Source organism: Pagrus major, chromosome 11 (genome assembly GCF_040436345.1).
Source record: "Pagrus major chromosome 11, Pma_NU_1.0".
Classification (NCBI taxonomy): Eukaryota; Metazoa; Chordata; class Actinopteri; order Spariformes; family Sparidae; genus Pagrus; species Pagrus major.
The window spans coordinates 18,893,985-18,914,742 of record NC_133225.1 but is presented as its reverse complement, the minus strand read 5'-3'; the positions used below and the strand labels follow the sequence as shown (position 1 = coordinate 18,914,742).

Sequence of the window (20,758 nt, the reverse complement as noted above, 5' to 3'; positions counted from 1 at the left end):
ATAATTGAATTCAAATTCCCCAGGTTGCATGTCTAAGTTTCATTGGGGATGATACTGAAGCCCAAACTGCTCGTAATGAGCAGGTCGGCACCTTACATGGTAGCCTCTGCCATCAGTGTATGAATGTGTGTCTGAATGTGACAAGCAAAAACTTTAGAAAAGCAAGTCTTAAATCCAAGTCCAAATTATAAGCATAAGGTTAATGTAGCCGCAGGAACAGAACTACAGAAGTGGTTGAATTAACTGCAACATCTTTCACGTACAGTACAGTCTTGAAGCTACACTGTGCATTGTTTTACCAATTCTTGTTTACTCTTTGCTGGCTAGATTTGACTTTGACACCGCATTCATGCAGCTGTGTAATTCAGCACATGATAAAGAGCAAAAGTAATGGATAATCCAAATAGGCCACTTCGGTTTCATTCAGTTTTACTTTACACACTATTTTTTCTCCTTAATGCCCAATTTTTTCCATAACTGAATAAACAAGCTGTTCTCAGAGGAAAATAAGGTCCCCAGAACACTGTTTCAAGCTAAAAAGGTGGCAGGGTCCGCCAAATATCAAAACAAGTCTACAGTATGAAATTGTGTTGCCCTTTAAGGTCAATTTGAGTTGAGAGTTTGTTTATTTAGTTTGTTTAGGCAGTAAAAAAATGATTCTGATTAAAATTTCTCCTTGAAACTAAACAGTGCACCTTTAAATTATGTCACAGGTTGACAGACTGTTTGTACTTTTGTCAATAAATGCTCATGAGTTAATCTGTCAAAAACAGCTAAAGACATCCACTGTGATTCAGTGTTGCAAAAGAATCAAACAAGGGCGTAGTTTTTGCAACTGAAACAGGTATTTGTTTTGTAAAAGATAATTCAAGCACATGTTCTCATTCACTGAAGACCTGGAAGCTGTTTTAAGTGGATGTATTATGAAATTCAGACGCTGATTTCATTTAACTGGCTTGCACCGTACATCCTGACTGCTGCTGGTGACCTTACCAGAGTGACAGGTGTTTAAGAGGAGTAAGGCAAAGCTAACAGAGAGGAGGCGTGGTAGCCAAATGGTTTACATGTAGCTTCAACTATATTTTTTAAAGTAATGAAATGACTGGCTACACTAAATGAAAAGTTACTCCAACAAAAGAAAACTAACGCAATGTCTTAAGCCACAGACACAATCTCACACATGACATGTGCTATAGGTCTAAATTGTGACATGATATAGGTTTTCTTTGGTTTAGGTTGCACTGGGCAATGTTCACAACATCCCTTATGACACTCGCTGATGATAAATGTCCATTTGCTGACCATGAATCATGGCTACAAGCCCCGGGCGGTCAGGGAAGTGCTCCATCGGTAAAACGAGAAGACGTCGCGGGTTGTCGGCTAGCGGGCTAACGCTAGCAAAGCTTCATTGATAGCCAGCTTATTGGTGACTAGCTTAAATAACAACGTCCATGTGTCCCCCACTGCTGGTCTTGCTTTCGCTTTCAGACACTATTGAAGCGAAACAGCGTTTCAATAGCAACCCAGACCAGTTTTCCGTACACGCATCAGCTAGCTAGCGCTAGCTTTAGCCCCGCTCGGTAGCAACTGACACATGGGTGATGATGACAGCGATGTAGGCAAACCGCAAACATATTTCAGAGGAGGATACTCACCCAGAACCACCTGGACACTCTGAAGATCACCTTCGAGTCATAGTGAGACGAGAGTAGCCGTTATCTGAAGGAAAACGTCGTTGAAGAGAAACGCGGACTAGGTTTGATAGGAAAATGTTGTCGCAACAGACAGGCAGAGTGAATGGTTGCTGTGTGTTGACAGCTCAGTGGGACAGACTGAGTACTACAGCAGCGGTGAACTGGCCTGAACTGGCTGTCTGACGGCAGGAAGTGACGTGTCGTGACATCACGGTGGGGGAGGACTACGCAAGGTGAATAGCGCGCGCTTATACTTCTTTGGGACAGCATCTTTACAGACAGAGGTCCTGGTCATTGCCACGCGACTATTGAAACTGGAAAATTAAATATTGTGTAAAATTAAGTGTAAAAAATGTTATTATGTACTTTGGACACAAAATATTGACCTTTTTTTGTGAACTTATTAATTCTGTGTGGTAAGTTTCACATACATTCCCCTAACTTTGTAGGTTTTCTGTGCGAATTTAAAGAATATATTAAAACTCTGGCGCTTATTATTCATACTAAGAAAAAGGCGACAAAACCGTTAAGCTGTAATAAAAAAAACTTTTCAAAGAGGAATGATCTTCCTTCTTTTTTATATTTCTGTTCCATTATATGTTGTACATGTCTGATGTGTTTGAATATTTGATTGTTTATCAGTAAAGTTAATTGAAAAAAAAAATAGCACACCCTTTTATAACACATCAACACATTCATCCAAAAGTAAATAAGGTACAAAAGGCTGATTCACTCTCATGTGTCACATCCTTGGGTGACCACAAAACAACACATGATGGTGAGGTACTAATGAAGTAATGCTTGATTCTTTGTATAACCATATGATGCAGGGACAAAAATAGTATTTTATGAGGAGGAACAGTTTTTTATTGATATATTATGAATTTACATGTGATTCAGACTTGTTTCCTGTTGTGGTGTTCCTCACCAAAGTTGGCCAGTCTGTTTAAACATCATAAATCAAACATTTATCATAAATTATTACCACATAGTGAGGGATTACAAGATTCAAGATTTAATATGTTTGTTGTCACTCTGGTTATACAGAATGAATAATTATGAATGAATGAATGAATGAATATTTTACAGTGACATGACCCATCCCTCTTGGAATTATTCAGACACATTGATTTACAACAAATAAGACATTCCAGCATGTTAACCCACCATCATCTAGTAGCACAATACATCGACATTGCAACAGAGACATCATCAGACTCAATAGACCCCCAAATTAAAGATGCACAAACACACTCTGGTAAGGTCACCAGATGCACACAGACCCCTAATCGCAAGACACAACACCCAAATCAAATCAGATCGCTAGGTGCCCACATGTTTAATCTACATGTCCTACGTTTGTAGTTCAGACTTTCTGTAAGAAATTCAAAATTTCATGTCCAACCTGAGACATCACCGTCAGGCTTATTACCTCCAACATGGAAGGGTTGGTTTGTCACTAGGATTACACAAAAACTACTGAATGGATTTCCATGAAACTTGGATGGAGGATGGGCCTTGACCCAGAATAGACCCCATTAACTTTTGGTGCAGTTCTGGATAATGGACAGGAACTTTTTCTCACTTTCTCACTTTTAACATTGCAAGACAGTGTGTTTTTGTGACATTTTCATTCATTTCTCAGAGAATTTTGCATGGAGAGTCTTTCGGGGGCTGGTATGATTGAGTATAAAAGTGGTCTGTTGGGTTATGGTGGAGGTATGCACTCTACTGAGTGTCTTTCTAGTTTCTTTTGACTTTAAAAAGTTCTTGCAGAGCCAGTGGTTTTCCCACGGCACTAGGGCTAAAAGTATTCTTAGAACCCTCTCAGCCCCAGACTAAGAAAGCTGTTAGCCCCAGGCTAAGAGAGCATTCACATGAGCACAATCCTGGCACACTCCAAAGTGGGCTTACCCAAACTTTAGTCTACAGCTTGCCGGCTGTGCTCCAGAGCAGCTGGAGTTTGTGGTGGGGTTTTTTTTTCTGAAAATCTACTGAACACAGGGCTAGAAGGTGCCAGAGTGAAACAGGGCTAAAGTAAACAGAGTGCTCACATAGCATTTCTAAATGTAAACATTAACTAAAGGTAGTAGACATGCCCCGTGAAGCCCTGAGCTTAGATTAACCATGTTTGTGTGAAACTGTTTTCTCAGACTGTTTCCACCTGTGACAAGAAAACTGATTCTTCCAGTCCCCCTTTAGCAAGTTCGCAAGCAACTCACTCTTACATAATCTTTTATTCAGAGTTATTCAGTAACAACAAGCTATTTATTAATCAGTACATGGTTTCTGATTTATCGCAACTATTGCAACTCTTCACGATTTCATGTTACTCCTCCTGAACGATCTCCCCTGTCCCTCCTCCCATTCTGACCAAAGGTGAACAAAATGTCCTGCAGGCTCAAATCATTAAGCGTCTTCCATGTCCTCTGCAGTGGAGCGATCACTGACGTACTGGCCAAGAAAAACAGTCAGGCCTGTTCCCCACCACGGCTTCAGATGTGCTAATCCGTTCTCTTCATCACCTCTGCAAACAGAATTCCACCTTTTTATACAGGACACACAGTTTGTTTTCCTTTGGCCCACTCTCAGAAGGGACAGCGATGAGGCCCAGAGATGGAGCAATGCTTACTCAGCATTCGTCATGACATCAAAGGGCATTCATGGAGTACAAACACATCATTTTTCCTTTTGTTTATTGGATCTATTGGCAAAAACAGCAACTTGTGGTTTCATCAACTGTCAAAATGGTTAATAGCAGTTTAAGTTCCTAGCCAGTATACACGAACCAAACAAATAAACCATGAAAAAAACCATTAAAAAACAATTCCCCAAGTAAAGTTGAAGACACGTATTTTGCAGGGGCTCCAGTTAAACTCCCACTATGTACAGTATGTAGTGGTTGATATTATTCAGGATCTCAGATTTCAGCCCTCTTTACAAAGCTATACAAATGGGATTAAATTCCTACCTATCAGCAATTATTTTGCTTTAACTTATCATTCAGAAGTAAATACTGATTGCACAGTGTGATGGCTGTAGAAAAACGTGCACCATCCACATGTAGGTTGGCTCTGTATAAACAATGCTATTCGGTCTACCACCGGGGTCGATCTTTCCCACAAAAATGAGGGTCGCATCATGGCACAAAGGAAGCAAGTCTGCCATTGCACAGCCAAAACAGGAAGAGGCATTGTTTACCCCGGTCACAGTACTCAGGTAACATTGGAACAACTGGAATAACTGAGGAAACTCTACACTGCAAAAGAAAAATAACTCTGCTGATGGAGGAGGCAAAGAGGGTGAAGAAGAAGAGTGAACAGAGGAGTATTCACTTGATGGAGAGCGCTTCAGTGCTGTGTCAAAATCTTCCCACGTCGACACATGTTCCCCCTTACCACTAGGACATGAGGCAGTTCAAATTCGGCATTCTTTCTACTATATCAGTAAGTAAAAAAAACCTGCCTACCTTTTTGTACAACCTTTTTTTTTAAGTCTGCCCTTTCATAGCACTGAAATCGGGGTTTCTAGGTCAAACTGGGATTCTTAGTTGTTTGTTGCTTTGAACAGTAGCCAGGTCACTACCAGTTACCATGTTGCTGATGCTGTCGACGACAGCGGCGCCAACAGTAATACCACAGACAAAATGCTGTCTGTTTCTGCTTTAAATAAACTAAATTAATCATGAGATGAGTACATCAGGATCTGTGTGGTTTACCAGCTCAGCTAAACACTTTCCTGGGGGCGAATCCTGGTGTGAAATAAATGGCTTTTCATTGTGGGTTCATTAGTCCCATCCCAAATACAATATTATCTTTATGTAATACAATATTAACATTATCAAGACATTAAGAGGGGTTTCATGATAGGAGATATGTATGCAAAAATACACAGATAATAATAAAACATGTTGATAGTAAATTCTTTTTAGTGTTATGCAAGTCATGAGGCCTAATAGTTCATGCGTCAAACAGCTTGCTCAAAATCATTAACTTAAATGGGTAGAAGAATTACATAAAATCATATCATCTCAATATGATGTTGCGATACTAAACAAACAACATTATTATATTCTTTTTTTAATGAGCTCCCAGTCCAGCCTGTCATGTAATGTTTACAGGACAAACAAGGTGTTAAGCTACATTCATTTCTCCTGCTGATACTAGTAATTGCCTTGTTCCACTTCATTAGTTGTTTCCCAGTCATTTGTCTCAGACAACATGTCACTTGAGGAAATGTAACAGGGAGGAGTAAAATGTGCTTCAAAATGTTGCTCTAATCTGTGTATTGTTCCATTATCAGGTTCTAGGAAGTCCCTTCAGTTAAAAATGCCCCGGTCTGTTGCTCGAGCATAATCATCTCAACCACGGAGCAGGCAGATGGACAGAGGTCGGAGAGATGATGGAGAGGACGGAGGGAGTCCTGGTCGTCTAGTCTGGTGCTTATCTGCTCGGCCGGCCTTTTCCCAGTCCAGCCCTGATAACCCGGGACGACTAGCAAAATACAGGATTTGACCCAATAACCTTGCAAGGCGGCAGGGGTGCAATATTGTTTTATTAGGGGAGGTCTTTTCTGTAAAGTCTTGCTTGATGAATGCAGTCAGGACAGAGTTTTGACAGTAGCTGCAGCTGCCTCTGTGCACTGACAAAGGCAACCTTAGAGACAAACCTGTACAGCATCCAACATGGTCAACCAAATAACTGCAATTTTCACCATTCTACCAACACTGGCCTGCAGAGGTGTTGAGACAAATGCAGTATGCCACATACACATTAGCTTAAGTGTAAAACACTGCAGTAAAACACAGATAACAGGTCAGTGTTTACATTTTTTATTACCCCACACATTAAAGCACCAGATGTGTATCACGTTACTAATTGAGAGCCACATTTCTTTTTCATTTTGCTCGGCTTGCAGAAGAGAGACCCTCACCCTCTTCTGTTCCAGGCAGCATTTTCTGATTGAGTCCAGACATGGCACAGGTGTAGAACCTAAAAGGTTTGGGTTTTGTTGGCCACCCCTGCAGTGGAAACTGTTGCTTTGCTGCTGGTTCACTCCACCTGGTATTTATTTCTTCAAAGTCCCACTGGAAAATATGGACAGGTCAAGATATTATAATGGAGAATTACAGAAATAAAGAAGAAATTGAGACCTCAAGAGGAGCATGCTTTGAGGTGATTTGCCGTCAACCAGTCCTACAAATCCCAAAGAGTCCGTTTTTGATGAGTTGGGAATGAGACTCAAAAGTCAACTTTTCCTACAAATGGCACCTTTAAATAACTAAAATTTGTATTTTTACATGAAATTAATGAGAAAAGACTGAACAAACGACACCTCGTTTTCATTTTTTTTCTAACCCAGTTTTTCTTTTTTTTTTTACAGTGTAAATTCTGTTTTTTATAACTCATGTTGTGTAAGAGAATCAGCTAAATGCCAAGCATGCACATGGTTTAGAGTTAAGACCTGGCCAGCAGGCATCACACAAGAGTCCATAAACATCTCCCAAAATAGCAGAGGGTAACACTGGCCCCCTATAGACAAGGCAACCATTTTGCACTACTTCCTAAGCAGACTGGCCCAACCCAGTGCTGGTCTTTAATCAAAGATCCTTTACAGCAGAACAATTGGGCCACAAGGCAAATCACAAACAATTCCACCCCTCACTGTACCTCTCAGGCCTCCCTCCCCCCCTCACCTCCACCTCAGTCTCACCCCAGCAAAGACCCGGCACTCAGCAGAAATGTGCAAGAAACACAGAGCACAATAGACAATTCAAACCGCTGGCTGCAGGGAACCCTTGCGGCTTAGTTTATGCAGAATATCGTGTGGCTTCATCGTGCAAAGCAGGCAAAATTCATTTGTAAATATGTCTAACATTGCTCACTCCCGAGTCCTGAGCTTGTCCTTTCCGTCTTCAGCTTGATTTAAAACATTTAACAGTTGGGTAATCTCTGGATTTAATGGAACCAAACACAAAGTTATAGTTTAAAATGAGCAGTCAATGTGTACTGAAGATTAAACATTGAACACTGGTGGAAACCATCTTTCTATTCGATCACCAAGTAAACAGCTTCTGTTAATTCTAACTAGGAAGTGGAAAAAGTGCCAGAAATTGAGGAATTTATCAATTAATTTACCTGCTGTTGTGTTTGTTTAGACAGACTACAGACGAGAGATTTGTCGAGTACTAAGCAGCAGATAGATTAGCTGTTATTATCAGGAGTTTACAGATTTGGCCTCACAGACTCGCAGACTAATCTGAGCTGCCCCCAAAACACTGAATATTTGGAAGCTTCTGTAGTGTTCAAAGCTCCACCAACCAATGAGAGTTGAGACTGGATTAAGTTAAAGAGGAAGAATTTTCACACAGCCTAATAAAGTTGAAGGCTTTACCACTTAAAATACACACACAGTACATTTTGAAGACTTTGTCAGAGCCCTCCGACTCCTCGAACACACATACTTTGCTGTCTAAGGGCAGTCGCGTCATTTGCTTTTTCCTGTTTGGTGAACAGTATCAAGCTACAATTGTCTGTACCCACACCATTTGCCTTTGTTTCTGAGTAAATGACATCCTCCATAGCGTGGCTTTCTACAGCAGCACAGCTAAAGGGAGTTTCTCTTGTGGCTGTGAGCGTCAGGGCCAGAAAAGAAAAAAGCTTGTAATTTCATTCTCCCTGCAAGCTCAAACTATGCTATTATAGACGTGAACTGACCTCCAAAACAAGACTAGTTTTTGCTTTGTAACCAACATTTAATTCTAGGCACAGTTGTATGCTGCAGAATGAAGCGACGCTCCACTTTACTTTAAATCAAACCCTGCTCCTCACACTTCCATACACTTTTACCCACAACCCTGCATGCATACACAGGGCTTTCTCCATAGAGTTTGAATCATCAATCCTGAAGAATATGCTGACTGTTTTCTTCTGAGAAGAACCTCTGACAGCTGTCTCACTTACTTCCCTCAGAGTCACATGTGAAAAGCACAACGCTAGGTTTGCAGCAGCTCAAACACTGCCCTGAGTGTTACTTCTTCTTCCTCAAATTGCATTTAATCACTTTAATCTAATCTCACAGGGACAGCCGAACGCAACGAGGTATAAAGATCTAGAGATACTTGTGGTGGCTTTAGCTCAGAAATAGACAGAAGGACAAAAGAGCTGTTTAAACCCGTTAATGGAGGTGCTGATTCTTTCAGGAAATTGCGATTTTTAGTGAAACTAAAGCCTGAATATATCCAAAACGAGCTGCAGGGCACACTATACTCAGGGAAACACAGTCACAGTTGAAAGTCCCTTCAGTGAGTCAAACATTCATCAGACAATATCAGTCTCGACTTTCACCTCTTCATGAACTTCTTTGCAGTGTTGTGCAGGGGAAAACCAGTTACATGAGTCGCTATAAAAAGGCAATAAATGGAACAGATTCTGGTCCTCAGAGCAGATCATACAGGGCGATAAAAACACAGGTCAACAGCAGTCCAACACCCTCTTATATGCCTTCACACTGTCACAGTCAACATGCTGTCACCACCTAGTGGCACACCAAGAGAAGTAACACGTTTATAGTTTTATTTATCATTGGATTGGGTCTGAACTCACTGTCCAGAACCTTTTCAGTGTCCACAATTCCAAAAAGGCAAAGCTGTTCCTGACAATATGATACTGTTTGCAAAACAAATGTCTATTCAACTGTGTGAATTTAATGCTTTGCAATGCAATTTCATGACAACAGCAAATACAAACTGAAGTAGATACCTGGGGTATTCAGATAAATTATTGTTGCTACACACTTGAAGTCAAATAAAGGTGAAATGTTATAATATTATATAATATCAAGGTATTAATCAGAATGTTGATGGGGAAAGAATCTTTTGGTTCGGTTGCCGACCACAGTTTGAATGTATTTTGGATTGAATCTGGTTAGCTTGCTGACATTCATTTTGTAAGCAAATGTCATACTCCTGTCAAAGATTACTGAAGGCAACATTATTTGAAAGCAACATTTGGCGACAAGTTTATGCTATGATTTGAACTTTTTTGACACTTTTCCTTTCATCTACACTGTATTACACGGCTGTCTGACAGCAATATTAAAGAACCAAAAATGTTCAAAATGTAGTGTACACTTAACCGGATATATTTTTTAGGTGTGCCTTCTTTTAGGCGGCTAGTCTTGCTGTCGATGCCGTTTAGCAGTACAATACTGTACTATCACTTTAAGTAGTCCAACCCACCTCCAGATCAGAGCTGACTACTGAAGAATCATAGGATGTATCTGAGGAGTAGAAACTGTCGACTCTGATCACTCGCACCTTCCCAGTAAGAAGCTGGTCTCCCACCTCCTCCTCTGAAATCACCTCCTTCAGGCACATCTGGAAAAAAATTTTTTTTTAAATACATACATATTCCACTACAGTAATCACCACTGATTAAGGTGAAGAAAACATGTTGAGCAGATTCTTCATTTACTTTTCTTGCAGGTTGAATATTGACATCTATGTAACGGCCCATCTCAGTCGTCTTTTGGATGTTTTTTGTCTTTGAAGAAAAGGTTGAATAGCAGAATGGTTAAAACCAAGACAATAGTGAAAAGGCAGTATTCATCTAGGGAAAAAATAATCAATTCTTGTAGAGGAAGGCCTGCATACTGTTTTGTTTAGACTTTCATGCACAGCAAGTCAAATTCCAATATTGTTAGTGTTAACTATAAAACAATCACTTTATTTACTCGGGGAGTCTCATGAGATCTCTTTAACACTAAGAAATGTGAGCAGTAATCTTGGTTCTTCTGGTTCAGGAAAACAAATAGGACCTGAAAACTTACCTTTGCTTGTGCTGATGAGTGCACTTGCTGTTTACTCAGTCTCTTCATGACAGCTTTATCCTCAGTTGGCACGAGTGAGCCTCGTAGAAGGCTCTCTGTGTCTGGAGACAAAGTGGTTATCTGCTGTCTGGTTCCTCTCTTCCACCAATGGATGACGAGAATCTGACGACGTTGGTTTAAAGGTCAAAAGATCAACACCTGGGTGAAAATCTGTACAAGTCCCATACATTCAAGACATCATTGAAATCAGATTGTGCTGCATGTTATTTCCAAGAAATCAAACATTACGAGCAGCAGCAGAGTTCATTAGATGCAATCACACTGCTCTATTTAAGGATACAAGAAGGTCCAGGGTAACACAACATATTGCTGACAGCAGCCACGGCATGACCCCCAGAAGAAACCCAAACTGAGTGTCGTAGAGGAGTATGGCAGCAGTGAAGAGGGCACCAGCCAGTGAGCACAGCAGGCCAGAGGAAGCGGCGGCCCGGGTTAACATCTGTCCTCTGTGCTAAAGGGAAAAATTAAATCTCACTCCCTTAAAAGCCAATCTAAAGCAATACGAAGTGATTCTGACACTAAATCACTCCTGTGCTGTTTGCCACTTACTGCTCTGCGGAGCGCAGGGAACCTGGAGGTACAGGTGATGACAAAGGACAGCAGTCCAAGTGTGTAACCCAGGATTTCAGTGTTGTCCTGTCAAAAGAACAGTTTTAAGTTGTTGTAATGTCAGACACAATACAAAGCAGGGGCTAAATAAATGCTGATGGAAAGACACGTGAAGTTTCATAGTCCACAAAACATTTATGGAGCTTCACATGAAAAAGGGCGCTGCAGTATTCTCCTAAATGTCTGAAGCAGATGGGGACTTTTAAAACGTTTAAAAGTTAAAGCAACTGAAGAAAAAAAAAAATTAAATGGCACCTTGTCTGGCATAATCCAAGTCTCTGGAAGCCCTGAGATCCAAATTGATTTGAAAAGACAATATTTACACACTGGAAGCGTGGTCGAGCTTGTGCACCCACTTCAGACTAGGTGTGTGCTAATGCTATCAGCTTAGTAGCTGCAGCAAAGAGTTCAGCTTCAAAAAGCAGTGAATATTGTCTGTTCAAAACAAGTCGGGATCTCAGGTCTTCTGGAGGCTTGGATTATGCCAAACAAGCTGTATGGAGCCATTTTCTGTTTTCTTTCAGTTTTTTTTTTTACGTTTTAAAACAAGTCTCTGAAATGTCTCTCCAGAAATGTTTTGTGTACTACGAAACTTCACCGGACTTTCCATCAGCATGAGGATGAGTAGAAAACATAGATGACTGAATTTTCATTTTTGGGTGAATTTATCCTTGAAGTCAAATGAGCGAGCGTTCCAAAGTTTAGTAAACACGACCTCAACCTGCGGAGCTCTGTAAGTGATCACAAGAACTTTAAACTGGATTCTGTATGTGATGGGGAGCCCGGGGAGAGGAGGCAAAATCGGTGTCACTTGAGATCTTTTCGAGGACCCTGACAACAGCAGCAGCATTTCGGGGCATGACAAGGGCTGTAAAGTCCATCGACACTGCAGATGTTGAATTCAATATATAAAGGAGGAGTGTTTGAAACTACAGAGCGCCACGTAACAGGAAAAAAAACATTAGCTCCTAGGTAGAAGTCAGTGCTAATATTGTTCAGTGTGAATTAAGTTTATACACAAGCAGATTATTTCAGTAAGGGACTGCAACTAGCCACAGATGCGCATCTTACTTCGAGGCTGTCGTGCAGCATTCTCCTCCCGCTGACAGGCCTGTCTGCTGGGCGCTGGGTGACCCTGGACTTTAGAAAACCACCTGCAACCACCATCAGCACACACACTGCAAGGAGGTGGTGCTGCCTCCTCCGCCTCCTCCTCATCCTCAGCCTCCTTTCTGAGGGAGATTACACAAACACAGGGAGATTTCTGCAGCTGGAAACAGTTGTAACACACCCCCTGCTCATTTGTTTGGCATCTCTGATAAGTCTCCTGGTTTGCCTAAACAGTTTTGGCCTGTGGGGCGCTCATACTAGCAGGCCTGTGCTTATATTCACCTGATAAAAGGTTTGTATTATGGAGATATGGCATTACACTGAACTTACCTGCCTTTGAGTTGTAGCACTGGAGCACAAGGAAGCAGGAGGAAATGAAGTGGACTGCATCTATAGAACCTGAAACAGCACCCAATAAAATCTAGAGAAGAGGGAGCAGAAATTAGTAACCTGCAAAGAGAATGAATGAAATAAAAATAAAAATAAAAATAAAATGAATTACCTGAATGTGCAGCTGTCTGGACAGAATGGCTCCACCTGTGCTGCACAGGCTGCCGAGGAGGCTGTACAAGAAAGTGATGGTTTCATCTGGATTCTCTCTCCGAAACTTGCACCTCTGGTACGCGAGTCTTTAAACAGTCTTAACGTTAGGGTTCAACGTTTCAATGAGTTACTGGAACAAGTGCTGAAGCCAGCGATACTTACAGACAGCAGGAGAGCAGCAGAAGCAGCGCGGATAAGCAGACGAGGCCGATGGGGACGCAAAGTTTGTCCGCGTCGAGAGAGAAACAGGTGGAGGCTGAATCCACGCAAAACTCAGCCAGACTGGAGAGAAAAGCGTCGGGGTTACATCTTATCAATGTGCGCCCCCCCATGTTAGTGGCAGATGTGTGTTTACATCTCAGGATGTTAAAAAGCGCATCGACGCACCCGACGTGCAACCTCGCGCGTCGATGGCACAGCAGGTTGGTGGGAGGAGCCTGCATATTTAAGGGAGGGGCTCACCTGTGATACACCTTTGACAAAAACACTGTGTGCTGTAGCAAGGTAGCAAATCTCACTCTTGAAAACTAATTTGAAACTAATGCATTCATTGTTACTAAGTTAAAAAGGGATCAGACTAGAGGAGCGGTTGTTGATGATGGAGGGTTTTGGGGAAGATATTTTAATCAGAAGAGAAAGATCTGCATTGACTGTTTTTTTTCTTATGTCTTAATAAACTAAATAAACTCTCTTTGTTTTCATGACTGAATAAACTGAACAAACAAACTGATCTTAAAGGACAGCACAGTTTCATACTGTGTTTATAGGTGCTATTTTGTTTATAGGTGGCGGACCCTGCCACCTTTCTAGCTTCAGTGTTCTGGGGACCTTATTGTCCTCTGAGAACACCTTGTAGTTTTGTATTATCACCTCATTAATATTGTAAATATTGAAATTCTGAGTTTGAATTTATTCTCCAAATCTACATAATGCCCCTTTAAAGGGGATCTTGGAGTTAGTGGTCACTTAAATGTGAGGTTTTATGCTTTGATAAGAGACTAGTTGGGAATGGTTTCTGTGCACATCCACCTTTTAAATACTTAATATTGTTGGGTTTAACAGCCCTTTCCTTTGACGTGACACTGGGGTGTATAGTGTCTTGTGATATATCAGAAGCTATCCGCCCCTCAGGGGCAGATCTCTCATCTGTGAGCACTGGGCAATCAAGGAATTGTTTTTATCTCTGATAATAAATCAACACGGTCAACTTTATATATAATATGCTCATCTTGGGGATACATTTACTCAACAGAAAGATCCAAACATCAACAAAAGGACAACATTCAGATAAAATCTAGATGTTTAAGGGCTGCAAACACCTCATATTTTTCAGCTATCTCTGCAATTCATACACTTTTGTGCATCATCAGATTTCATTTTGGTGAATTTTCTAAGCAACATTACCTAACTAACCAGATCCAACAAAAGAGCAAATCCTACATAATGTTGCTTAAAATAACAGCCATATCCTTAAATGTTGACATCAAAATATTGATTGATGTCCATTTTTCTACTCTTAAACTGCAGCAAATAAAGCTTTTAAGGAAAATAACCACAATATGAATGTATGTGTCCTTGTAGGTTAATAAACATTTGAAGATGCACATTGAATTTTGCAACATTTGCAAATACACGTGAAAGTGAAACCAACATGAAAACATTCAATTTATTTCATAATCACAACTGTATATGGGGAAAATACAGTAATATATCTTTTTAACAAAGACTGTTTTATGTGTCTTTCGAAGTTTCTTCTAAATATAAACTGAAAATGTCCTTTTCAATGTTTTATAAAATTCTGAGACCTGGTGAGCACCTGCTGATCCAGTTGATGGAATGCTTTGCACCAATATGATTTTCTGACAGAGCAGTACAGGACATTATTATGCACCTCATTTGTTAAGATCAACACAGCCTGACACTCCATACTTATGGGATTAAAGGGCCTGAATCTACCTACAGATACTGCTCAGCATTAATTCCTTTGGAATCACATGAACTGTACTTGAGGGGCTAGTCCATTCCTGCTGAAATGATCTGTGATTAAAAGTGTTTTGATTTCAGATCAGCCTCAGGCGTCCAGATGTTTGTTCAGACGGCGTACTTTCTCCTTCTTGTTCCTGTTGCCGTGTTTTTTCCAGGGTTTTCCTGGCGCTGCTTCTGATCCAGCTTTTCCTGGGCCGACCGGTCCACTGCCTGGCTTGTAGCCCATGAAAGACTGAACCCCCTTGGAGAGCGCCCGTACATTCTCCTGAGGAGAGAGTTCACATCAATAAGCATTTAATTTCACAATAAATAACCATACTCGTACATATTTTTGATTTTCTGACAACACATAACTACCATTGAGAAAGTTTTCCTTCAAGAGGACAGGAGATGCATTATACCTGATGGAAGAAGTTCTTGTCAACCACATTTTCAATTCTCTTAATTTTCTTTTTGCTTGTTGTTGAGGAGAGGTCACAGCAGTCCATGTCTCTTTTCAGGAACTTGTTGTGCTGCGGCTGGAAGTCTTCAACATTAATATGTGGAGGAGGATGGCAGTACAGAAGCTTGCCCTGTGAGGAGTCAACATTGTTAGTGTGCAGTGAGGATGTTCTATTCAGGATGCACATATTCTAAGTAAATGTACGGATGGTAGAGCAACAACTGGCCAAATAAAAAAACAAAGTCTGAATTTCTAAAACTTGGGCTATGATTAAATTATACAAAACAATTTCACATAACAGCTACTACAATGTGCAACTATATGACACTGTCCAATCATAGTAGATTCAGAATGTAGTTAATGCTGCAGGTGAACTTAGATTAAAATAAATGTATTTCGTTTGCACTTACGCTGACATAATCCTTCAGGATGTACCGGGCTGATCTGGACTGATCAGGCTGGCCATGAGCTGTCATAAAGCCTCTCATGTCTGAAATAGAAGGAAACACAATAATAAACTTAATACAAGTCTTACATAAAAGCAGAGTTAAAGCAATGCTTTAAAAAGATAAGGACGGTGGCTCACTTAGTCATTCATTCATTCATTCTTTGGCCTATTGTTCATTCTCTATAGAAACATAAAATTTTCTGGTAGTCTCACATCCATAAGCCATCAGCAGCTCCTCGTAGGTTGGGTGCCGGTCAGGGTCTTCGTCTTCTCGTGGTCGGATGATGTTGATGCCGTAGGTGCCCTCTAACACGTGCCGAGGGATTGTCTGACATATGTGACAACTCAGTTAAGGACTAAACTACGATCCGCAGTTTGAGGTGCTGTGAGCTTCAAGATGTTCAACTTCAAGATTAGGTAGGACATTTCAAACATCGACATATCATTGTAAAATTGATGTTGATTATTTGGATTCATTACTGTAAACAAGTGAGACTATTGTTTTTATTTCTGCTACAGAATAGTTTTGCTTTTCCAGCTCCTACTGAAGAAGATACTACCTTTGTTTTCCCCCTGGGCTTTATCTCTATTCCCAGTCTCCAACTGTGAGAAACTCCTACTTTCACTTTCTCAAATGTCATGTTATAAAAACTCCTTACACAGCTCATAAAGGTCATAAACACTTCTTCCTTGTGACTGGATTGTGCAGGTGCTGTGTCAAAAAGCACACAAAGGATATAAGTGAGACTGCAGGTACGTGATCCCTCATCTGGTCGATGGGCAGGATCCCACAGCAGATCATCTCAGCTTTGGTAGAAACAAAGGAGGGCATGACCAGACCTGGGCAGTCACAGAGGCACAGGTCTGGCTCCACATACAGAGTCTGTGACGATACGATGTGAAGAAAAGGCAGCAAGAAAAAAACACACATTATGTTTTCTGCTGATGGAAAATATGACTTGAATTCACATCAGATTTAAGGAGTATTCCTGTACCTGAAAGTGCTTAGTGTGTCCCGGAGTGGCTGAAACAGACACCTTCTTGTTCCTTAGAATAGTGTTGATGGTAGAACTCTTTCCCACATTCGGATACCCGACCTGTTGAATTCACACAAAATAAAAAAGTGTAATTGCTTTACAATCCCTCAAAAACAGCTGACAATGCTTGCTGCCAAGTGCACTGAGTAAGTGAATCAGAAAACTGTCTTTCTGTACAGGGCTAACTTTTTACCCACCAGTCCGACTGTCAGTTCACCGTCTTTACACGTCGGCCCGTTGTGAGCAGCCTTAAACACGTCCAGCAGCTCATCCTTATGCAGCAGACGGCTGGAGTTGTAGAAGGAGGCTTCACCGGATGAACGAACAGTCCCTTTTTCTTCTTCATGCTCATCTTCTGAGCAGGTGTACCAGTCCTCCTCTTCTACAGATATCTTCTCCTGCTCCTCTTCCTCTGTACCACTCTCTTCATCCCCCACCGCCTCTTCTGCCTTCGCCTCTTCATCTCCATCTGCCCCCTTTTTGGTCAAGTCTTCATTGTCTGGCTGTCCTTCATCTTCTGGCTCACTTTCTCCACACTCTGGATCATCCACTTCCATGCCCTGTGAGAAGAGACATTTTGCACTTTGAAACTACGTTTATAGAGTTGAAACAGCCCAAATCTTTTAGAAATATATAAAAATAAATATATTAAATAAATTAATTTGCCAGTGAATGCACCAAAAATAATATTAAGAAAAATGAAATTAAGCATTTACACATTTATAAAAAGTGATATTGATATTTGTTTTAATTTAGCTTTTTTTTTTTATCTTTGCACTTTCAAGTCGATCAACCAATAGGCGAAAAGTTGACTCATGACACTCTTTGATTGACAGCCTGCTTATTAGCAGAAAAGCATAAAGAAATAAGAAGAAAATGGAGAAATAAATGTGTTTGTGGTAATAGGTAGAATGCAAAGAGAAAATAATACAGAAATAAATGTGTAAATAAATAAATAAATGTAAAAATGAATTAATTAGTCAATTAAAGAAGGTAAATGAATAGAGAAGCAATTTAAAACAACAATATAAATTTGTGTCACATTTTATAAATTAATCATTGCCTATATTTTATTTTTTCATTTTGGCAGTGTAGGTCTCTTTAAAAGGCAGCAAGTTCTGAGATGCTAAAGAAGACTATTCACAAACATTTTTCCAAAACAAAGTGATAACTTCCACCTCTCCACAATGTGGGAACGTGGATCAACATGGTTATCTGCTCCCAACAAATGCGATTAAATGCATTAACAAACACATTAAAATTCACGGGTGATGTTCAGAGTACGGCTTCAAAAACATCCGACTCCTCACCTTTTCTTCTGCATCCAGTCTGTCGCCCTCAGCCAGGGCAGACCAGAAAACTGCCCTCAGCCCCTCTTTCTGGAAGTGTCTGGCCCAGGCCCGCCTCTGCTCCCTGGTCAGCAGGTCTGCCTTATTCACCAACAGCATGTTTACCTTATGCTGTGACACTTCCTTTACATACAGCTCCTGGAAGCACACAACAGACATATCTTACAAAACAAAATAAAAGCAAAATGTGACTTTTAAAAAATATTTAAACTGGCTATAGGCAGTTTAAGTCTTTTATTGGTTGTGAATGCTGGAAGCATCCACAACAAACTGTATGTTCTTCTATGGACAGAATTTTTATTCTTCCGCCTGTTTTTTTTTTTGGTTCGCTACTCCTTCCACATTTTTCAACGTATTCACTCCTTTCAAATATCAAAATATGAATCTCAATTGGGATTGAGATTGCAGTAAGTTCAAATGTTAGAAAAAATTGGGGCCAAAAAAACGTAAAGATTAAAATAAAGAAAGAAATCAAAACTCGACGAGAGTGGCCAGCGTAAAGGTGATGGAAAACCAGAGATGACTATCACTGAAAAACATTGGAAGATGCAGTCACAGTTTAATTACATCCCCCACCAGCGATGACTGCAACTTCTCTTTCCCACCAAAGCAACTCTACCTCGTGTACTCACCAGGTCAGGACATCTGAACAGCAAAGGATTTCTGGCATCAACAATTTGAATGACGACGTCACTACAGAAAAACATGAAAACAGTTTTGCGTTAAGTATTACACAAGGAGAACACACTCCTTATCAGAGACAGGTATGAGCCGAAAGTTTTTACCTCCTCTCGATCACTCTCCACAGCTGTCTCCAGAACTGCAGATTCCTCTCGAATGGGGTGAGAATTAACTTCTGTTCCTCTTCTAGCCTTCACAGGTAACACTTACAGTTAGATTGCTGACACTGATAATCCTTCACGGATTTAATCAATTACAAATACTGTTCTTGGTTTTGTATGCTACTTTTAGATAGTAAACATGCAACAAGAACAAAAAGGTGGCCTAGTTTACATTAGATTACATACTGTGCAAGCTCTCGTCTCCACTCCAAGAAGCTGTCTTTCTCTGCTTGCTGAAGCGCCTCTGGACTGGTGCTCTCATCCCAGTGGGGGCTTAAAATTGGTAGAGAGATATCACAAAAATTAAACACACATTACAGCAGTTCCATAAAATCAAATAACCAGGTCTATTTACTTACCGCCGAGGAATTCTGAGGAAATGCTTGTTCTCTTCATGCAGCCTTGCCAGCCTGGTTTTCTCCTCAGCTGTTAATAAACCTGCTCTAGCTTCCACTGGCACAAACCTGACGTTGAGTTTCTCTGGGAAAACAAAGCAAGACGAAGTCAGGGACAGCAGTGGAATCAAAGTGACAGAGGTGCAGTGGATATGACAAAATTGTATATATATTTTAGCGTGCAAAGCTCTAGAACACAGGAAACATTTATCTATGATCCTCTACAACTAACATTTAAAATCAAAATCTAATTCAAGCATTTTAATTTAATTAAATTAGGTTTTATTTACCTGCAACAAATTCTGTTCCAGCCAGTTCAGCAGTGGCAAGAAAGTCATCCATGGAGCTCTGTTCTGTCACTGACTGCAGGTTCAGCCGCCCCCAGTCATAGCCATCATTCAGCTCACTGGTGTGGAGCTGCAAATGTTTAACATTAATTACGTTAAGTGCCTCAGGGAAGAGCATCTGCAATACACACTGACTGTTACGAGGAGACATACGTTTACTCTGTTGTGTTTTGCCCAAATACTCTCATGGTGGGTCCAAAAATGTGTCTTGCATGTGGGTATGTTAATAGTTCTACTAATATTGAGATTTTACGGCAAAAATAATGCTCCTATATAATTCATCTCTACGCCGACATAACCACAGGATCTTATTTAATATGAACAAGTATTAATGTAGGTGTTGCAGGTCCGCGATAAGCAAAGCAGCGATAAAATTACATTTTCTTAAGCGAGTGTGGCTCGAGCGACAAACCATACTTTCCAGAACTATTGACAGCTCTGACGAACCCTCCGTGTAGGAGATTAGATGAGTGGCAGTTCAAACATGATCGACAGGGAACTGGAACTTGATATAATTGTATGAACAGTGAGGTAATTATCTTTTATGGTTTGTTAAAGCGTGTTTAATATAAGCTAGTTGCTGCCATGTCATACCCATGAGTCTCCTCTCTTGTTTCCTCGGCCTGCCTGAAGTCTCTCTTTTATCAGAGCTCTGCCCAGTCCGACTCCTCCGCCGGCCTTCTTCTTACCCATAACTTCTGATGTTGCCACACAAAACACTCTGTTATAATATCTCACAACAGTTGTAAACGCTATCTGATACTAGCTACAGTCTGCACCCCATGTGCATCTGCGTTGTTGTCGTCGTAAGAACCGGAAGTGGGATAAACCAATCGAGTTTTACTTGATCCGGAAGAATCGACCTCAACTACTTGGATATTAATTCACAGCCTTCCTTTAGTTGAATTACTGTGAGTTTAATGTGATTTCTGAACTTCATCTCTACGAATATGAGCCAATGTCTGCTTTCTTCTAAGCAATTTAAACGACGCTGCTATGGTACCGTCCACTTGTCTGTCCGGCTATCAAAGGCGCTCTGAAGGAAATGGGACAGCTCTAACAATCGT

General features: G+C 40.7%; 3 protein-coding genes across 4 annotated transcripts in view; all 3 read right to left on the bottom strand.

Annotated features, from left to right (window-relative positions):
- Positions 1-1,798, bottom strand: part of atp13a3 (ATPase 13A3) — a 38,737-nt gene extending 36,939 nt beyond the window's left edge. For both annotated transcript variants that reach the window (XM_073476063.1, XM_073476064.1), the window contains exon 1: positions 1,656-1,798. The gene's annotated coding sequence lies outside the window, so the exon portion shown is untranslated. The remainder of the gene's footprint in view (positions 1-1,655) is intronic.
- Positions 1,799-6,509: 4,711 nt separating this feature from the next.
- On the bottom strand, positions 6,510-13,244 carry tmem44 (transmembrane protein 44). Its single transcript, XM_073477091.1, has 10 exons — positions 13,008-13,244; positions 12,805-12,931; positions 12,633-12,723; positions 12,264-12,424; positions 11,133-11,219; positions 10,864-11,034; positions 10,524-10,685; positions 10,169-10,237; positions 9,934-10,071; positions 6,510-6,780 (listed from the first exon to the last, which is right to left on the bottom strand). The coding sequence occupies exons 1-10, from the start codon at positions 13,175-13,177 to the stop codon at positions 6,592-6,594; spliced, it is 1,365 nt and encodes a 454-aa protein (XP_073333192.1). The 5' UTR covers positions 13,178-13,244; the 3' UTR covers positions 6,510-6,591.
- A 1,253-nt stretch (positions 13,245-14,497) lies between these two features.
- lsg1 (large 60S subunit nuclear export GTPase 1) lies at positions 14,498-20,507 on the bottom strand. Its single transcript, XM_073476935.1, has 14 exons — positions 20,286-20,507; positions 19,635-19,761; positions 19,309-19,429; positions 19,136-19,222; positions 18,893-18,979; positions 18,740-18,800; positions 18,069-18,245; positions 16,956-17,318; positions 16,717-16,818; positions 16,461-16,604; positions 15,935-16,058; positions 15,684-15,763; positions 15,233-15,403; positions 14,498-15,096 (listed from the first exon to the last, which is right to left on the bottom strand). The coding sequence occupies exons 1-14, from the start codon at positions 20,382-20,384 to the stop codon at positions 14,917-14,919; spliced, it is 1,923 nt and encodes a 640-aa protein (XP_073333036.1). The 5' UTR covers positions 20,385-20,507; the 3' UTR covers positions 14,498-14,916.
- Between the last annotated feature and the right edge of the window lie 251 nt (positions 20,508-20,758).

Excerpts from the sequence above, each read along its gene's own strand:
- tmem44 (XM_073477091.1), bottom strand. The coding sequence starts at position 13,177 with ATGGGGGGGCGCACATTGATAAGATGTAACCCCGACGCTTTTCTCTCC. Across the intron at positions 12,425-12,632 it reads GTGCTACAACTCAAAGGCAG|AAAGGAGGCTGAGGATGAGG; the intron begins GTAAGTTCAGTG and ends AATCTCCCTCAG. Across the intron at positions 11,035-11,132 it reads TCCCTGCGCTCCGCAGAGCA|CACAGAGGACAGATGTTAAC; the intron begins GTAAGTGGCAAA and ends TTTTCCCTTTAG.
- lsg1 (XM_073476935.1), bottom strand. The coding sequence starts at position 20,384 with ATGGGTAAGAAGAAGGCCGGCGGAGGAGTCGGACTGGGCAGAGCTCTG. Across the intron at positions 19,762-20,285 it reads ACAAGAGAGGAGACTCATGG|CTCCACACCAGTGAGCTGAA; the intron begins GTATGACATGGC and ends AAACATTTGCAG. Across the intron at positions 16,819-16,955 it reads GTGAACTGACAGTCGGACTG|GTCGGGTATCCGAATGTGGG; the intron begins GTGGGTAAAAAG and ends TGAATTCAACAG.